At 33.7% G+C, this 18,545-nt stretch overlaps 1 protein-coding gene across 4 annotated transcripts in view; it reads right to left on the bottom strand.

The window, feature by feature from the left end:
• Positions 1 to 18,545, bottom strand: part of CEP162 (centrosomal protein 162) — a 134,541-nt gene that overhangs the window by 21,605 nt on the left and 94,391 nt on the right. For all 4 annotated transcript variants that reach the window (XM_074187095.1, XM_074187094.1, XM_074187093.1 and 1 more), the window contains 4 exons: positions 15,777 to 15,882; positions 9,859 to 9,985; positions 2,359 to 2,522; positions 756 to 860 (listed from right to left, as the gene is read on the bottom strand). In XM_074187095.1, the coding sequence (XP_074043196.1) occupies positions 756 to 860; positions 2,359 to 2,522; positions 9,859 to 9,985; positions 15,777 to 15,882 (502 nt within the window). The remainder of the gene's footprint in view (positions 1 to 755; positions 861 to 2,358; positions 2,523 to 9,858; positions 9,986 to 15,776; positions 15,883 to 18,545) is intronic.

Here is an 18,545-nt window from a genome sequence, read left to right on the forward strand (position 1 = left end):
ATTTTCTGTTCTTAGTTATTTATTATCTTTCCATTTTTTTAAGAGTTCCAATTTCATTAAAAAATAACTTTCATTTTTTACATTCCCCAATTTTTTCTGTGATTCCATATATAAAAATCTATTTTATTTTCAGTTTTTTGTCAGTGCAAAGTGGTACCATGAATACTTTGATGTATGTGAGAACTTACTATGTTTGACCTTCTTGGCATATCAGGATGGATTTTCTAGTTACCATTTTTTAAAAGCATAACTCTACACTGCTTGCTTTTCAAAACAGGTTGGACCAATTTGCAGCTCAACCCACAGTTTATTAATTTATTTGTCTTATACTAGCTTAACCAATTTTAAATATTGAATATTTCTATCTTTTGCTTTCTTTGCTAATTTTCTGGGTGAGAAGTAAACTTCAGAAATTTTTGAAAATTTGCATTCCTCTTATTATTAAAAATTTGGAACAATCTTTATGTGGCTGTAAACAGTTTGAAATTCTACTTCTGAGAATTGTGTTGTCAATATCCATTGACCCACTGACCTATTAGAGAATGCCTCTTGGTTTTATATTTTCTATATCTACTTCACTACTACTTTATAAATGTTTTCTTAAATTCTGTATCACAAATATTTTTAATCTTATAGAAAGCCATGTTAACATATACAAATGATAATTACAGAAAAATAAAATTATTTTTCCTTAAAGATGTAAAAATACATTTGTTACAAAATACTTTTACCAAGAAATTAAGTCTAACACATACTTGTCGTTCAAGATCCTGAATTTTTTTAGCATCAACTGCTCTGTCTTTCAGACGTAACTTCTGTTGTGCAGACTGATTGCCAGCTTCTGTTTTCAGTTTCTTAACCTGTTCAACCACAAGAAAAAGGTATCTTGAAAGGCAGTTTGCTTAACATGTAAAATAAATATGTGGTGTGTGTGCCATGGAAGGACATTTCAATTGGTTTCAACAGTCCTGTTTCAACAGTCCTGTAAGTCACTTACTTTGTTTTTTCTCTGCTAGTGGTGAATTAAGTGACAATTTAATTCAACAAACATTCATGTGTCTACTATGTGAGAATTCAGTGATGAAACTGGACATGTGATTAAATAAGGGAAACGAGATGTGTACACACAAATAACTATATCACACAGGTGACAGTAAAAGAGGTCCATAAAAGTGCCAAGAGAAACTCAAGAGGGGAAAAGATCACCTTCACCTGAGGGAAGCTAAACGAAAATGCTAGAATCTGTTTTCTGGATTAAAGAAAGAGAAGGATTTCATTTAGTCATGGAGGAAAGAGTCTGCTTCAGGTCAAAAATAAAACAAAAGCAAGGAGATCAAAGAGGATGGAATCAGAACAGAGGAGTAGTTAGGCTTGACCATAGAATGAAGAATGCAGAGCTGTAGGGGTTTGTAAAAGCCAGTAAGTATTAAATCATGAATGCTCAGAGTACCATACTTTAATTGTTAAACAACAGAAAATCACAAAAAATTTTAAAGTGGAAGTGATGTGATGATAATGCTGTTTTAGGCTAAAAAAGAAGCAGGATGAAAGATGGGATTTAGTAGAGAAGAAAATGGAAGTAGAGATCTAAGTGAAGAGACTAATACAATAGTCTTGACTAAGGTGATGAGAGACCAAATTGTGGTGGTGACAGTTAAAAAAATCTGTAAGCTATAACTGAATTGGAATTAAAAGAAGTGGATGGGTACTGAGGGTGGTACGTTGAAGAGTAGGGTTAAAGAAGACAACTGTTGAATTTGGGTGACTAGAAAGATGATCTCAAAATAGAGATGTTACTAGAAAGGACTAGTTGAGGGATAAAGTTGATAAATTCAGTTTTGAATATGTAGGCATATCAGTGGTTATCCTTGGGGATACCTGCCAGTTTCTTGGGCTGAAGTTAAGATTTTAGAGGCACAGGAGAAGAGGAAAAAAGAGGGAGAACAGGGAGGGAGGGAAAAAGGAAGAGATAGGAAAAGAGAAAAGAAAGAGGGGAGGGAGAAAGGAGAGAGGGCAAGAGATAGAGAAACATTTAGAAAAAGTTTCTTTTCCATCTTCCCCTCTCACTCCTCTGACCTTAGTTCTTTAAAACAACAGAATATTAGTGTATTATTTTGCAAAAGCCACTCACACTCTTCAACAATTTGTACTTAAGAGTCCAAAAATCTGAGATAACATTAAAAATATTGTTCATAAGTAGCAAGGACCTATAATGTATTCATTATATCGGGACATCAATGGAGTCAAAAAAAAAAGAGTAAAAATATTTATAAAATTATATATAACTGATAAGAAAATGGAATATCAGAACAGCTACAGAAACAAACTCTGTAATATATAATGATTTATAATGTTTACCTGGAGTTTGAGCTTCTCAATTTCATCATTTGCCTCTCTAAGTCTAATAGCATCTTTATCCAAAAGTTCCTGATTTTCTGCATACCACTGTAATCTCTTCTGCAAACGACTGACTTCTTGTTTGTGAGTTTCTTCTATTAGCTTTATCTCATGTGATTTCTCACCTATAAAATAAAATATCTCTTATTGCACTTTCAAAACACAACAAATAGAATCACCTAATCTTACAAATTAGAAGGAACATCATCAATTATGGGGGCTTTCCTATTATGTAGGCAATTTATCTATTTCTTGGATTTTCAAAAAATATTTGGTCGACATTTATTATCTTTCCCTTCCACTTTCACTTCCCTTAAACATAAAAATCATAAATCTTCATAATTAATGCATATTCTAGTAAAACAAATTCCATATGCCTATAATCTATCTATTAGGGAGACTGAAATTAGAAGATAGTTTGGGAGTTCTTAACTACAAGAGGGCTAAAGGTAATCATTTGTCCATATTAAGTCTAGCACCAATATGGCAACGAGGAGCTAGTATAGGTGAGAAATAGAGTTTCTGGGCAAACCTCTGTGGGAAAGGAGTGATCTATAGCAACTGCTGCACTTCCAGCCTGGTAGAGATAGGCAGATCTATTTTCAAGATAAAATTCTATAGGAGGGGTGCTTAACCTTTTTTTGTGCCAGGGATTCTTTGGTAATCTGGTGAAACATATATAGTAATGTTTTTTAAATGCATAAAGTAAAAAGAATTACAAAGAAAACCAAATTTTGAAATATATCAAAATAGGATATGAAAGGATTTATTTCAACCTGGGTCTCAATGGCAACAAGAAATATTATTTTATGGAATTATTAGTCATCTGATATTGCAGCATTCATGTATTTTCTTTTTAAGGTTTTTGCAAGGCAATGAGGTTAAGTGGCTTGCCCAAGGCCACACGGCTAGGTAATTATTCAGTGTCTGAGACTGGATTTGAATCCAGGTACTCCTGACTCCAGGGCTGGTGTTTTATCCACTGTACCACCTAGCCGCCCTTATTCATATATTTTCAAAAAGACTCCCATGAGTCAATACATATCTTACCAAATAATATATCTTATAGAAGATGAAGAGATGGAGAAATTCTGAAAGGAATTTAAAAGATGCTTCAACCAATCAACTTCATACTTCAATACTAAGTTATTTCAAAAGAAAGACAAGAATGGGGTTAGAGCAAAAAAATAAAATTGCTAGAAAACCTAATTCAGGAATAAGAAATGAGTGAAGCCAAAGTCTACAAGACATGTGTACATTTTTTCCAGAAGAGAATAGGGAGGTATTGGTCATGGGGAGCAACAGACTTATAAAAACCAAACTAACTAGACTGTAACAGATAGGCAACAAATGATTAGCTATAGGAGAGTCATTCCTGAATTAGGTCTCCATATGATCAAGAGCAATAGCAGTATAGAATAAAAAACTCATTTGGGAATTTTTAAGGAGATAGATGGGGCAAGATGATGAGCAGTGCTACTCCATTATAAAAGGTTGAGAAGCAGTAGAAAGAAAATAAGTCTAAAGAAAAGTTGGCGAGAGATCCTATTATGCCAATCAAGGAGAATAAACAGATGAAAAATGTAAAGATTTTGTCAATATTTCTATTCCTAGCTCTTTTCTTACATCAATAACTTCAGAAGAGTTATCACTTTTGGACTGAAACATCATGGTTACCTTTATCCTCCCTAAGGATGCAGGAAAATCACTAGAGCTAATAAAGATGGAAAGAATTGGAGGGGTAAACTAGACCAAGTATCCACCACATAGGAAGCTTGTACTAAAAGTGATGTGATTTTGTGAGGACTGAGGGTTCAACTATCACAGTATCCGAAACAGTGACAGATTCCAAGTGCTTGGAGAAAAAATTCACAGGCTTTATTATTACTTTTTTAAAAAAAGTCAGCTGAAAAAATATCAATGTATATAATTGCTTTCTTAGCATTACAAAATATTCAAGAGAATAATTTACAGACATATTGAAGATATGCTTGATTAAAGTATGTAAAAGGCTTTTGCAAACAATATTCTATAATGGACTACACATTTATCATACAAATGAATGAAAGGCATAGAAAATATAAAGTTGTACTGCATTTAATAGAGTAGAATATCACCTTAAAGGCTTTCTTCTAAGAAGATATTTCTTTGGTACATGCCAATAATTCATCAAGTCCCTACTATGTGCCCTGGACTGCAAGGATCACTATAAAGTGGTAATATGGCAGGAACAATAGAGTATATAATGCTATCTTAGGTTTTATTAGAAGAAGCCAGGTGTCTAGGAAGGAAATGATGTTCTTGCTTGAAATCAAGTACTGGTCACAGCACAATCAGAACATTTAGTTTGGTTTAGGGGGTCATAAAGGAGCAATGTTCTTTAGAGGGATAATAACAAGCAAAATTACATTTAAGAGAGGGTAACAAAGATGATTAGGGGATTGGAGACCATATCATGTGAGAACTGAGAGGAGGACCTGGGGATGTTAGGCCTGGAAAAAAGAAGACTTAGAGAATTATAATAACAGCTAAAAAATATCTAAAAGTCTGTTAGGGTAGAAGATTTGAAGTTGCTCTGCTTGCTACTAGGGGGAATAATTGAAAATAATGAGTGGAAGTTTCAGAAAGGCAGATGTAGGCTTGATGTAAAGGAAAACTTCTCGATATTTATAAATAATCCAAAGTGGGATGAGCTGCTTTTAGCAGTAATAGGAGTAATGGACCTATTGGAGGTTCAGCAGTGTTGGAGAGGCCATTTTTAGGTATGGGTATATGACCTCTAAAATCCCTTCTAATTTTTAGATTTTGTAATTCTATAAGGTAAGTGTACAAGTTTTTTTTTTTTTAACCTTTGGGCCTCAATTTCCTCATGTATAAAATGTGAATTAAATGACTTGCTCCAGCTTACATGGGAAAAAAAGAGAAGTATCTGGGACATAACAACAACATTCAGTACTCTTTCCACTAAATCACACCATATGCCCTCAAAAATATGGAGCATATAGATTATGACAACTCACAAACTCTGGAGTTTATTGCAAGACTTTACAGTTGTCCAAATATCTTAATAGCTCTTTATTGCATATTATAGGCTTACTTAGGGATTGGCAAACTAAGAATTCCAAGATTTGGAATAATACAGGTGCTGAGATAAATGTGATAAGAAAGAGCAAATACCAAACAGTATTCATTATATTATAGATAGTAGTATTCATTATATTATAGATTTCATAATTTGGGCATCAAACATAGTAGGCTCACTTCCTAGATTTTTATTCTAAGTAGCAGAACAATAAATTATTAATTACTTACTTCATTTACTATTGACAAAGGTTGAATTCATTTCCCATGAATTCAATATTAATTAAATATCTATTGTTTTGCAAAGTTTTGAGAATGAAAAAAAAATAAAACATTCAAGTCCTTTCCCCCTAGGAGCTATTAAGAAAAAGAAGAAATATACAAATAACTATGATATAAGGAAGAGGAAATAACTTTTTTATGAGGGAATAGGGAAATCTCTTCATGAGCAATGTAGTACCTGAATTAAGGCTTGAAGATGAGAGTTCTAAAATATTAAGGTTAATAAATTCGAGCTTACTTCTAAGAAGGTAAGTATAATCACAGTTCCAAGAAGGAAAACCACAGAAAGCATAAAACTTTAGAATTAGACAAAGTATTAAATTTTATGTAAGAATGAATAAAATTACCATTATGTAAAGGAAAATATAGCAAAAACAGGGTAATTCCTAATACAAAAATAAGTTGAAAACAACTTTTTCTACTTAGAAATAAGTTACATGAAGTCTTCCAGAAAACTGCTTCAGAGAGAGATATTTTTTAAAAAATCATCTAAACAATTTGAAGCACTTATTGTAATTTAAAGTATATGACCATAAGAGGTCAAAAGAAACATACTAACCCTTTTTGACTAATAGATTCAATCAAAAGTTAGTTATAGCTATCATTATAAAACTAGTCTTAAGATGAAATGGCATTTTGGATAAAGATCCATCATTTAGCCCAAAAGAGGTCATTTTGTATGATAAAATAGAAGGTGATAAAAAGCAACTAGATGAAAATACTTGCCAAAAGTATTTATTCCATTCTGTGACTATGGTAGACTCAAAACACTGTAATGTATCCATCTGCTAGAAAAATAAGGTTCTTTTATGTTTCATCCAACTTCAAAAGTTTTATTATAAAGTCAAGACTTGACCTAAAATTATTAATGGATTCTATAAAAACATTACATGGAATGGTAGTAGAAAAGATTTTATTTCCATATGAAAATTGTTGTAAATGGATAATTGGAAGAATTGTATTATATTAAGGTTCAGTGTTATTTTATCAATAAATTTTCCTGTAGGAATTATTAAAAATGAGTCAAGACTCTTTTCTTGATCATGTCTTTCAGTTATCCCAATAATTTTTAAATTATCTTTCCTGAATCTGTTTACCAGATCAGTTGCTTTTTCGATGAGATATTTCACATTTTCTTCTAATTTTTTTTCTATTTATTTATTTATTGGTTTGTTTTTATTTAGGATTTTATTTATTTTTTACTTGCACATTACTAAAATATTCTTGTTTAAGAGTAAACATAATACCCCCTTCCCCCATAAAAATCTGAAACCTCAGGAAAAATAAAGAAAAGGAAAGAAAAAAATGTGTTTCAGTCTGAGTTCTGATACTATCAGCTGTATCTCGGGTGGATCATGTTCTTTATCATAAGTCCATCATAGTAGTTACTTCCATATTTTTCTGCAATTGCTGTTGCTGATTGTAACTCCCTCCATACATTCCTCCCCACTACCATCTATTATATTTTCTCTCTCCTTTCACTCTGTTCCTCTTCAAAAAATGTACTGTGGGGCAGCTGAATGGTGAAGCGGACAGAGCACCAGCCCTGAGGCCAGGAGGCCCCAAGTTCACATCCCACCCCAGAGACCCAGCAACCACTTGGCCCTGGGGTCCCAGACAGGCCACCCAATCCTGGCATCATGCAAAAAGTAAAAAAGAAAATATGTTATCATCTGACTACCCTCTCCTATGATCTACCCTCTTCTCTATCACCCACATCCCCTGCCTCCCCCTGTCCCCCTTCTCTCCTTTTTCCTCTAGATGTCTATGCCCTATTGAGTGTGTATGCTGTTTCCTCTCTGAACTATTTCGGATAAGAATGAAGGTACCCTCATTCCTCCTTGCCTTCCTCCCCTCCATACCATTGCAAAAGCTACATGAAATATATTTTATATGAAATATCTTAGCCTATTCTACCTCTCCTTTCTCTTACTCCCAGTACATTTTCCTTTCACCCACTGACTCCATTTTTACAATATTATCTTCAAATTCAACTCTCTCTCCAGTGTTTCATCTATAAAAGCTCCTTCTACCTGCTCTATTAAATGATAAGGTTCAAATGAGTATGATCAGCATCATCTTTCCATGCAGGAATACATACAGTTCATCATCAAGTCCCTCATAATTTACCCTTCTCCTTCCCTCTCTATGCTTCACCTGAGTCCTGAACTTGAAGGTCAAACTTTCTGTTCAGCTCTGGTCGTTTCAACAGGAACATTTGAAATTCCCCTGTTTCATTGAAAGTCCATCTTCCCCCCTGGAAGAGGATGTTCAGTTTTGCTGGGTAGTTGATTCTTGGTTGCATTCCAAGCTCTTTTACCTTCCAGAATATTATATTCCAAGCCCTATGAAACCTTAATGTAGTTGCTTCTAAGTCCTGTGTGATCCTGACTGCAGCTCCACAGTGTCTGAATTGTTTCCTTCTGGCTGCTTGTAATATTTTTCTCTTTTGACTTGGGAGTTATGGACCTTGGCTATAATATTCCTGGGGGTTGTTTATTTTTAATCTCTTTCTGGGGGAGATCAGTGGATTCTCTCAATTTATATTTTACCCTCTGCTTCTAGGATATCAAGGAAATTTTCCTGTAGGAATTATTAAAAATGAGTCATGTCTTTCAGTTATCCCAATAATTTTTAAATTACCTTTCCTAAATTTGTTTTCCAGATCAGTTGCTTTTTCAATGAGATATTTCACATTTTCTTCTAATTTTTCATTCTTTTGGTGTTGAACTATTGTGTCTTGATATCTCGCAAAGTCATCAACGTCCTTTAGCTCCATTCTACACCTGAAGGATTTGTTTACCTCAGAGAGCTTTCTTAACTCCTTTTCCATCCCAATTCTGCTTTTTAAAGCATTCTTCTCTCCAATAACTTTTTGAACTGTTTGACCTAAGCTGGTTTTTAACAAGTTATTTTCTTCAGCATTTTTTTTCATCTCCTTGACTAAGCTGCTGACTTTGTTTTCATGTTTTTCCTGCATCTCTCTCATTTCTTTTCCCAATTTTTCTTCTATCTCCTTTACTTGATTTTCAAAAACTTTTTTTGAGCTTTGTCATCGCCTGAGCCCAACTTCTATATTTCTTGGAATCTTTAGATACAGATGCTTAGACTTTCTCATCTGAAAATTGAGTATTTTGGTCCTCCATGGAACCAAATTAAGTGTCTATGGTCAGGTTCCTTTTTTTTCTGTTTACTCATTTCCCCAGCCCGTGCCTGGTTTTGGGGTGCTTCCTGAACTTTTGAGTATTATTGGGACACTCCCACAAGGACCTCAGTATGTGAGGCTCTGACTGTTCTCCTGGTCTAAGAATGAACACAAGCTCACCCCTCTGCCATGGGACTATGGGGGGGGAATCCCTGCTCTACTGGGGGGGGGGGGGCTAGATTGTGACCAGGGTCTGAATGTGGTCAGAGCCCCAGAGTCCTGTTCCAGGAACAGAGGTGAGACCTCGGCAGTCTCTCTCCACTGCCTTACCTCCCATGGACTGAGCACTCAGGGCACAGCTGCTCAGAAGCTCCTTCTGGGACTCCATGGGTCTACTTCCATTTCCCGGATCTGGGCTGTCACTGCCACTAATGTGCTGAGTGCCATGACAGTGCTGAGGGCCTGGACTTTGTGCTCACTCTGGCAGAGGTCTTCCTGCTGATCTTCCAAGTTGTGCTTCATGTTCCCTGGGATGTAGGTCAAGAAACTGCTTCTTCTGCCAGGAGCCACCACTCCCAGGTGCCCTGGGACTGTTCCTGGGAGGCTGAAGTTCCTTTGCTCTGGTGCAGCCACCCCTCCAATCCCATGGAACAGAGTTTTCCCACTATTTTCCAGTTTACCTTGGGCTGGAGAATTGCTTCACTGGATCTTTCTGTGGGTTCTATCTCTCAAAAATTTAGTCATAATTTTAAGGTTTTTAAAATATTTTGGAGAGAACACCTAGGAGAGGCTCTTCTCCAGCAGCCATCTTGGCTCCACCCCCCTCTATCAATGTTATTTTTTACAAAACTCTAAAGTAGCTTTACACAGGATTTGACAGCATCTTAAGTAGTAAAATTTCTGATCTATTATTACAAGTAGGAAAGAAAACAAAAATCTATTTAAGGCTTTACCTGAAGTATAAATAATCTGATCCTTAGCAAGGTCTCTCTCTTTCTTCATCTTTTCCAAGTCCACTTCAAGAGCTTGTTTGTCTTGCTTCAGGATTTTAATCTCTTCCAATAATCTGTTTTTTTCTTTCTTAATATTCAAAGGAAAAAATTAAGTCCAAGTTACTTTTTTTTTGCCATGATATTCCTCCCCAATTACATGTAAAATGATTTTAACTTTGCTACTTTAAAATTTTGAGATCCAAATTCTCTCCCCTACCCTACTCATTGGGAAGGCAAAAAATTTAATATGTTATACATGTACAGTTATACAAAACATATTTCCATGTTAGTCATGTTATGAAAGCAAACTGACCAAATAAAAGAAAAAAAGGAAGTAAAGAAAAGGATTCTTTGATCTGTATTTAGAGGCCCTCTGTTTTTTCTCAAAAGTCCTTTGGAATTTTCTTGGATCACTATTGCTATGAATAGCTAACTCATTCTCAGATTTAAATACCCTATTGCTGTTATAACACAAAAGCTTTAACAAACTCTACTTGCACATAAGTTAACTAAAACCTCCCATGAACTTCCTAAATAAATTTTTACCTTATCTTGTCTAGGAGCAGATCCCACATCATGCTCTGGCCATTATACAATATTGCTATTACTATGCACAATGTTCTCCTGGTTCTGCTAATTTTACTTTGAATCAATTAGTATAAGTCTTTTCCTGGTTTTTCTGAAAGATCCTGCTTATCATTTTGCATGGCATAAGAGAATATATCACAAACATGTACAACAACCTGTTTAGTCATTCCTCAAACTAATGTACTCTCCTTTAATTTTGAATTCTTTGTCACCACTGAAATAAGTTGTCATAAATATTTTTGCACATATGAGAACTTTTCTTTTTTTTTTTAATTCCTTTGGGATACAGACCTAGTTATGATATTGCTTAGTCAAAGAGTGTGCATGGTTTTGTATCCTTGGGCATAGTTCCAAATTGGTCTACAGAATAGCTGAATCAGACATTTAGTGTCTCAATTTTCCTACATCTCAACCACTTGTCATTTTCTTTTTCTGTCAGGTTAACCAATTTTAGAGCATTTTATCATATATCACATAGCTATATGATATCATATATATATATATATATATATATATATACACACACACACACACATATATATATATATATATATTTAGATTGCTTTTTCTGAAAATTGCCTGTTTGTAACCTTTGACCATTTATCAATTGAAGAATTTTTTTTTTAATAATAAAACTTTGACTTGTTGCTCTATACATTTGATAAAAGAAATATTTAACAGGGAAACTTTATAATTCAGTTTTAATATGTATTGCTCCTCTATCCTATTTCTGATATATTAGAATATTATATAGTTTTTGCAAGGCAAGTGGGGTAAAGTGGCTTGCCCAAGGCCACACAGCTAGGTAATTATTAAATGTCTGAGACTGGATTTGAACCCAGGTACTCCTGACTCCAAGGCTGGTGCTTTATCCACTATGCCACCTAGCCGCCCTTAATAATAACGTTTTTAAAAGTTACAAGTTTCATTTTACCATATGGGATTGTAAACAGTTTAATCTTATTGAAACCTTTATGATTTCTCTTTCCTGTTTACCTTTTTATGCTTCTCTTGAATTTTGTATTTGAAAGTCAAAATTTCAATCCAGCTCGGGTCTTTTTATCACGCATGCTTGAAAATTATCCACTTCATAGAATGACCATTTTTAATCCCTGAAGGATTATACTCAGTTTTTATGGGTAGATGATTCTTGGTTTTAATCCTAGCTCTTTTGCCCTGTGGAATATCATATTTTAATTCCTTTGATCCTTTAATATAATAGTTATTAAATCTGACTGTGGCTCCACATTTGATGGGTGCTTGCAATATTTCCTCTTTGACCCTAGGAGCTATGGAATTTGGAAAACTTTTGGGTTCTTTTTTTTTCAGTAAGTGATCAATGAATACTTTCCAATTCTAATTTACTCTCTATTTCTAGAATATCAGGGCAATTTTCCATGATAATTTCTTGAAAGATGATACACACACACACACACACACACACACATACATTCACACATACACACACATATATTTTTTTATTTTTTTTTGATCATGGCTTTCAGGTAGTTCAATAATTTTCAAATGATTTCTCCTGGATCTATTTTCCAGATCTGTTTTTCTAATGAAATAATTTTCCATTTTCTTCCTTTTTTTATTCTTTTGATTTTATTTTATTATTTCTTGATATCTCAATGTCATTAGCTTCCACTTGCCAAATATATAAGGAATTATTTTCTTCATGTTCATTTCCTCAGTAGATTTTTTAAAACCTTTTTCCATTTTGCCAATTCTACTTTTCAAGGCATTCTTCTCCTCAATGAAATTTGGTACCTCTTTTACCATTTGCCTATTCTATTTTTAAGGTGTTATTTTATTTTCTTAGGTAATTTTTAAAAAATTCCTCCTTTACTATTCTCCTGTGGCTGCCAGCTCTTGTGCTAGTGTTTCTCCTTGCCCTGGGACTGTCATCCACATCTGAGTATGGGTAATGTAACAAATGCTGCTCCAAAGACCAGCAAAGGGACTCCCTGTAATCTCCTGCAGTTGTCTGACCTCTTTATTGTCTGTGGGCTGGGAGCTCCAGAAGTAGCACCTGCTGCAGCTGCTGTTGATTCAGTTTCTCTCAAGGTCTGCTCCTGGTTTGCTGGGCCTGATCTGCACTGTTCTAGATTCCACTCCACTCCACTCTCATCTCTGTGTAACACCTTTACTGCAACTTGATAAGTTGTCTTGGGCTGGAAAATTTTTCCCATTCTTGTGGAATTCTGTCACTCCAGAATTTATTTTGAGTCATTATTTCAAGTAACTTGGAAGGGAATTTGGGGAGCTCGGTTGAGTTCCTGCCTTTTCTTTGCCATCTTGGCTTCATCCCCAGTCTGAGTTATTTCAAAGCACAAAATCTTCAGAATAATTCTTATTTTGCCAAAATAATTTGCTTGGTTGATGGAGGTATTTATTATATAGAGAACTTGAAGCATAATTTTAAAAAAAGAATACATTGTTAAAATTTTTATGATGATTCAAAAGGTTACTTTTCCAGTTCTAAAACCCCATAGGTTCATTAATAAATCACAATATAGCCTTGCTTAGTGGGTCTTATGTGGGCCAAGGCCCCAAGCTAGAGAGGAAAAAGTATTGGATTTCTGAATCAAGGGGTCTGAATTTGAAAATTTATTGCACTATTTACTATGACACCAAGAAAATCATTACAATCTCTCTTAGCCCCATTTTCCAGTAAAATGAGGTGATTGGATTATATTCCCTTTTTCTAGCTCTAACTCCAAATATCCCCCACTTTTGTTTTAACTGGACCATTTGTACTGTAAAATTTCTGAGTGCTGGCTATTTTAAGTGTGAAATCAATGATATCACTTGTTAATGGTTACCCTGAACATCTAATCAGTTTATTAGAAAGAGGGCCTGGATCAGGTGTCAGTAATGAATGTCAAGACAGCTTGCTGCTGTCATGATTCTTTTTGACTGCCTATGAAGAAGCATAAATACACTATAAGAACTAGAGTAGGTAAGAACCCTACTTGTTCTATTTCAGAGTTGGTGATTGGAGTACCTCAGCACTATTCCCCCCCCCTCCCACTGTGGTATATCAAAAACAAGAACTGGAGTTTATGCCAAGCTTTCTGAAACTTCTATTGTTTATGCTGTACTGGAGATATTAGCCATTTTTGCTAAATTCCACTCTAATTGTTAGGAGTTAACTGTGAGGAAGACATCAATATAATCTCTATAAAAACAGGATGTTCTTATATTTGCCTATTTTTTAGTCCTGATTTATCCATGAAATGATATATCTTTATCTCCCTTTATGGAAATTCTATAGGTTTACAAATGTGGCTTAGAGAAAGCTGGTGTGGGAATCAGAAAGATCTAATTTAAGTCTTGCCTTTGATACAAACTGCTTGCATGACTGAATGATTCACTTATACCCTATCCTCATGTCCCCACCTAACTCTCTGTAAAACTGAAAAGATAGTGCAATGACTGAACTATATTGGAAGAGGATGTTTGCTTTGCTGCTTCTATTAATGAAATCACAGATATGGTCATTTAAAAAAATACATCATTCATACGGAAACAGCACTCCATACATAGTGCCTTATTTTATATAACAATAATAATAGTTAACATTTATAGAGGCTTTAAGGATTTCAAACACTTTATTGATAACACATGTATTCCTAAAAAGTTGCATGTAAATCTACATTTTTTAAGTTTTATTTAACTTAAAACAAAAAAAAAAACATGCTATATAAGATTGTTTTAATAAGCTTCATGGTGAGTCCTTTTGTAAAGCAAGATCACTGTGTAACTTACTTTTTTTTGAGTGTTAACTCGATGGACAGAGATTAGATTTCCTTAAATTGAGATAAACACGTACTGTAAAATCTTGTCTACCAAAATATAACTTCTACTTAGAGAAAAAAAAAAATCTCACATATCTATGTTCATTTATAAAGTATTACTTCTGTTGTCTCAGACTAGCATAAAAAATTTTTAAATCAATGTTTTCACATGCCATGAATTCAAAATGGTAACTATATATTTCATGACTATAAACTAATATGTATACATTGTAAGTGTTTTAATTCAACATTTTTGTTGATGAATTTATTTTATATACTATTATAATTTCTGAAAGCATTCTTGCTTCCTTCGTCCCCCACTAATCTTTCCTTGTAACAAAAAAAAAATCAATTAAGTAAAATCTACCCAAAACACTATTTGACAATGTTTGCAGCATTTTACACTCACTTTTCCACTTCTCTGCATAAGAGACTGAAAATGCCTTTCATTAACTGTTTTCTGAGTTGAAGATTGGCCACTGCAATTAATCTGAGTTTTGCTGCTTATTATATTTTCATTTACATTAATTACAATTAGCATTGTTACATTTACATACATAATACATTCATCATGTATACTATATTCCCAGTTCTACTTTTTTTGCTCTGCATAAATAAGTTTTTCTATTTCTATTAATTCTTCATATTCATTATCACTTATCACATAATAATATTCTATAACATCTAAGAGTCATAATTTCTTTAGCCATTCCAGAATTGATGGACACCTATTTTTTCCCTTTCTCTTACACAATTTGATGAATATTTTCACATACATGAGACTTTTCTTTCTGATTTTGAACTCTTTGGGGTTATATGCTCAATAGTAAGATCACTAGATCAAATGCCTCATAGGTTAAGTGACTTTCTTTGCAAAATTCCAAAATATTTTCATAAGAGTTGAATCAACTCACAAATCTACTGACAGAAGATTTGATAGATTTAACTTCATAAAGTCACTTTTACTATTTCTGTCTTTTACATCATATTTGCTAAATTGCGGAGTATGAAGTAAAACCTCAGAACTGTTTTGATCCTAATTTTTGTATGGTTGCGGATGCATTTTAAAAAACTGTTCCTATGTTTTGATCACTTATAGCTCTTGGTGTTAAATTTTTGTATTTTTATTCTAATAAGAGCTTTTTATCTGATACAGATTTTTTCCCATTTAGTAGTTTCTACTTTTCTAATTTTTAAAATATTATCAAATAGTAATCATCCTTTTTTTTTTTAGGTTTTTTTTTCTTTGTTCAAGGCAGATAGATGGGGTTAAGTGGCTTGCCTAAGGCTAGTATTCATCTTTGTAACACAGTATGAACAATCAAGTAATGCTAGGTGGTTTTCTTCATTTTATCATTAGTTTTCTTTATATTCTGTTTAGGATATAAATTTCAAAGGTTTTGAAGCTTTAATTCCAACTAAAGCAAATTTCATGTGTTTTTTTCTACAGTATTGACTATAATTTGAGATAATTCTCAGGTTACTTACCAGTGTTGTTCGAAGTTCTGCTAGCAATTCTGTAAAATTCTGGTTTTTGTTTGGCTCTGGATCTTGAACAACTCGAGATGGGAAACTACCTTCATTCAGGTGTTCTCTAATTTAATTTGAAAAAAAATATTTTTAACATTTTTAATAAAATAATTATTCTTTCATTTTTAGACAGTTTTAGGTAAGAAAATTATGAAAAGTGAAAAATTCACAAAGGAATCTCAGTTCAGAATTGAGATATATTTAAACTAAGGTTAAGATATTAAGGTATTTCATCTTTTAAGGGTAAGAATGTCTTGAACTTAAGTTTTCAACATTATTAGAAAGCTTTTGCTATATACACTGCTATAAATATTATCTTTAAAGGAAGAATTTTTTTAATATGATCTCTATTACTATCTAACCCTTTGTCTGAGTTATTATGTGAGCATGCATTTATGAAAATATAGATACATACCTATGGAAAGAAAGAAAAAGAAATTATCTTGGAATCCAAAAATCCATAAAGGATTAAAAATAATATATACTACATTTTGTTTTTACATGTTACATATAATAAATAACCTGCTAAAAAGGTTGTATTTTTAACAAGAAACACCCAATTTATACCTTGATTAAAAATTCAGTTTCATATAGTCCACTGTTTATGTTTATATTTCTGTAGAGAGACTAATGTTATTGAGATGATACATTAACAAATTATACACAATATATTAAAGAATCTTCTGAAACATAAGATTAAAGTTTAAATTTAAATACTGAACTTATTGTATTTTGATTCTTTTAAAATTGATAATCTATATATTATATGGTAAATCTCAGTTAATTAGAACACCCAATTTATCATATTGCCCCATTCCCCTAATTTTCTGGTTTCTAAATTTAGAATTTATAAACAGCTTACTTCCAAAGGAATATGAGATAGTTAACATTAAAAAATTGTAAGACAGGATGGAAAGATAAAATGAAATAGTGGCAGATCTTAATGCTATGACAATAAATACAATTCTAATTTTTGAATAGTTTAGGATAACTAATAGAGATTAAGTCACAGCACTATATCATGTTACTCAAATGTTTCCTCTATGATAGAGCCTCTTCCCCCTGCCCACCCCATTTTGAAAAGTAAAAGTAACTAAAAACGCTGACTTGTCTTGTGTCCCATCAGCTTCTGTAGGGCTGATGCAGGCAACTAAGAAAAGATGAAGAGATGTTTAACGCACAAAGAAAAATACTTTAATATTGATCTGAGCAGATCTCAACAGAATTTACAACCACCTAGGCTTCCAGAAACACTGGTTCCAGGGGCTTCTAGAGTTTCTTTGTCAAAAGAGGGAGATAGGGGCAGCTAGGTGGCGTAGTGGATAAAGCACCGGCCTTGTCTCAGACACTTATTAGCTAGCTGTGTGGCCTTGGGCAAGTCACTTAACCCCATTTGCCTTGCAAAAACCTAAAAAAAAAAAGAGGGAAATCTTTATAAATTCCTCTAACTGTCCTTCTAAATATTAATTGATAGAGGTTGGGAAAATTATGTGAATATTGGAAAATTAATATTATTTATTGGCCATGGGTATTGATACTGCCACCCAGTGTTACCATATGTAATCACAATAATATGTAATCACAAATAACAATTTTTGATGAGTACTTATTTCTAGAATGAAGACAGTGCTTTAGATGTTAATATATAGAAGTTCTACTTTTTTGCCTTTGCTCAAAAGGTTAAAATTGAGATAATTTGATAATTTCAAAGAAACTGCAACACAAAATATGAATTCAAAATGTGAGAAAACGATTATATATGGAACAGTGAGGCTAAATTGAGTAAATGAATTGGAGCTCTTTGTCTTCCTTAAAGTTAAGACCAAATTTGATAAGAATGAATTTATGCCTGCCTGCCTGCCTGCCTCACTGCCTTCCTTCCTTCCTTCCATCCAAGATTTCAGACAGAACTGGAAAGATTCCAGCAGTAGATTATTCCAGTTAAACACATGAGAAGGAATCCAATTTTTTTGGGGGGGTAGGGGAGAATTGGGGACAGAATTTCAGGTCTTGCTTCCCTCATCCCACCCCATCCCACCCCAATAAGCATGAAAGGAATCAAACAGCTTGTGACAAAATGTATGTTGGGATCTAATGGCAAGTGAGATGGCTGATTTATGGCTCTACCAAAAAAAATCCTATGAAAACTATAATTCTATTATACTTAAGAATAGCATCTTGGAAGACTAGTCAAAAGCCTTTTTAGGGGCTAAGATTCCCTCTTTGCTCTCTCTCTCTCTTTGTGCTCTCTAAGGTTAGCACCACTTTCTATGGAACTTCTGCATATGCTTGTGAGAGAACAGTTGAGGCAATGTGACATAGGGAATAGAGAGCCAGCCTTGGTCAGCAGGACTGGAAGTTCAATTTAACTTCTTAGTGCCCCAACTTACTCTCTAAGACTATACAATGTAGCCAGATATTGATTTGCATTCTTTGCAAAGGAGACAGTTTGCACCAAGTGTACCAACAATATCAACTATACTATTGTAGACATTATCTCTTTCAAAAAGGTAAATTAAGTCTGACAGACTAAACTGATAATCTTCTAATGGTGAGAAGAATACAAGTAGAAGTGCAGAAACTATAGCATTAGAAACATGTCTTTTTTTTGGAGGGGGGGGAAAGGCATTAGGTTTAAGTGACTTGCCCAAGGGCCCACAGTTAAGTAAATATTAAGTGCCTGAAGCTGAATTTGAACTCTGGTCTTCCTGATTCCAGGGTCAGTGC

This window comes from Macrotis lagotis, chromosome 5 (assembly GCF_037893015.1).
Source record: "Macrotis lagotis isolate mMagLag1 chromosome 5, bilby.v1.9.chrom.fasta, whole genome shotgun sequence".
NCBI classification, from domain to species: Eukaryota; Metazoa; Chordata; class Mammalia; order Peramelemorphia; family Peramelidae; genus Macrotis; species Macrotis lagotis.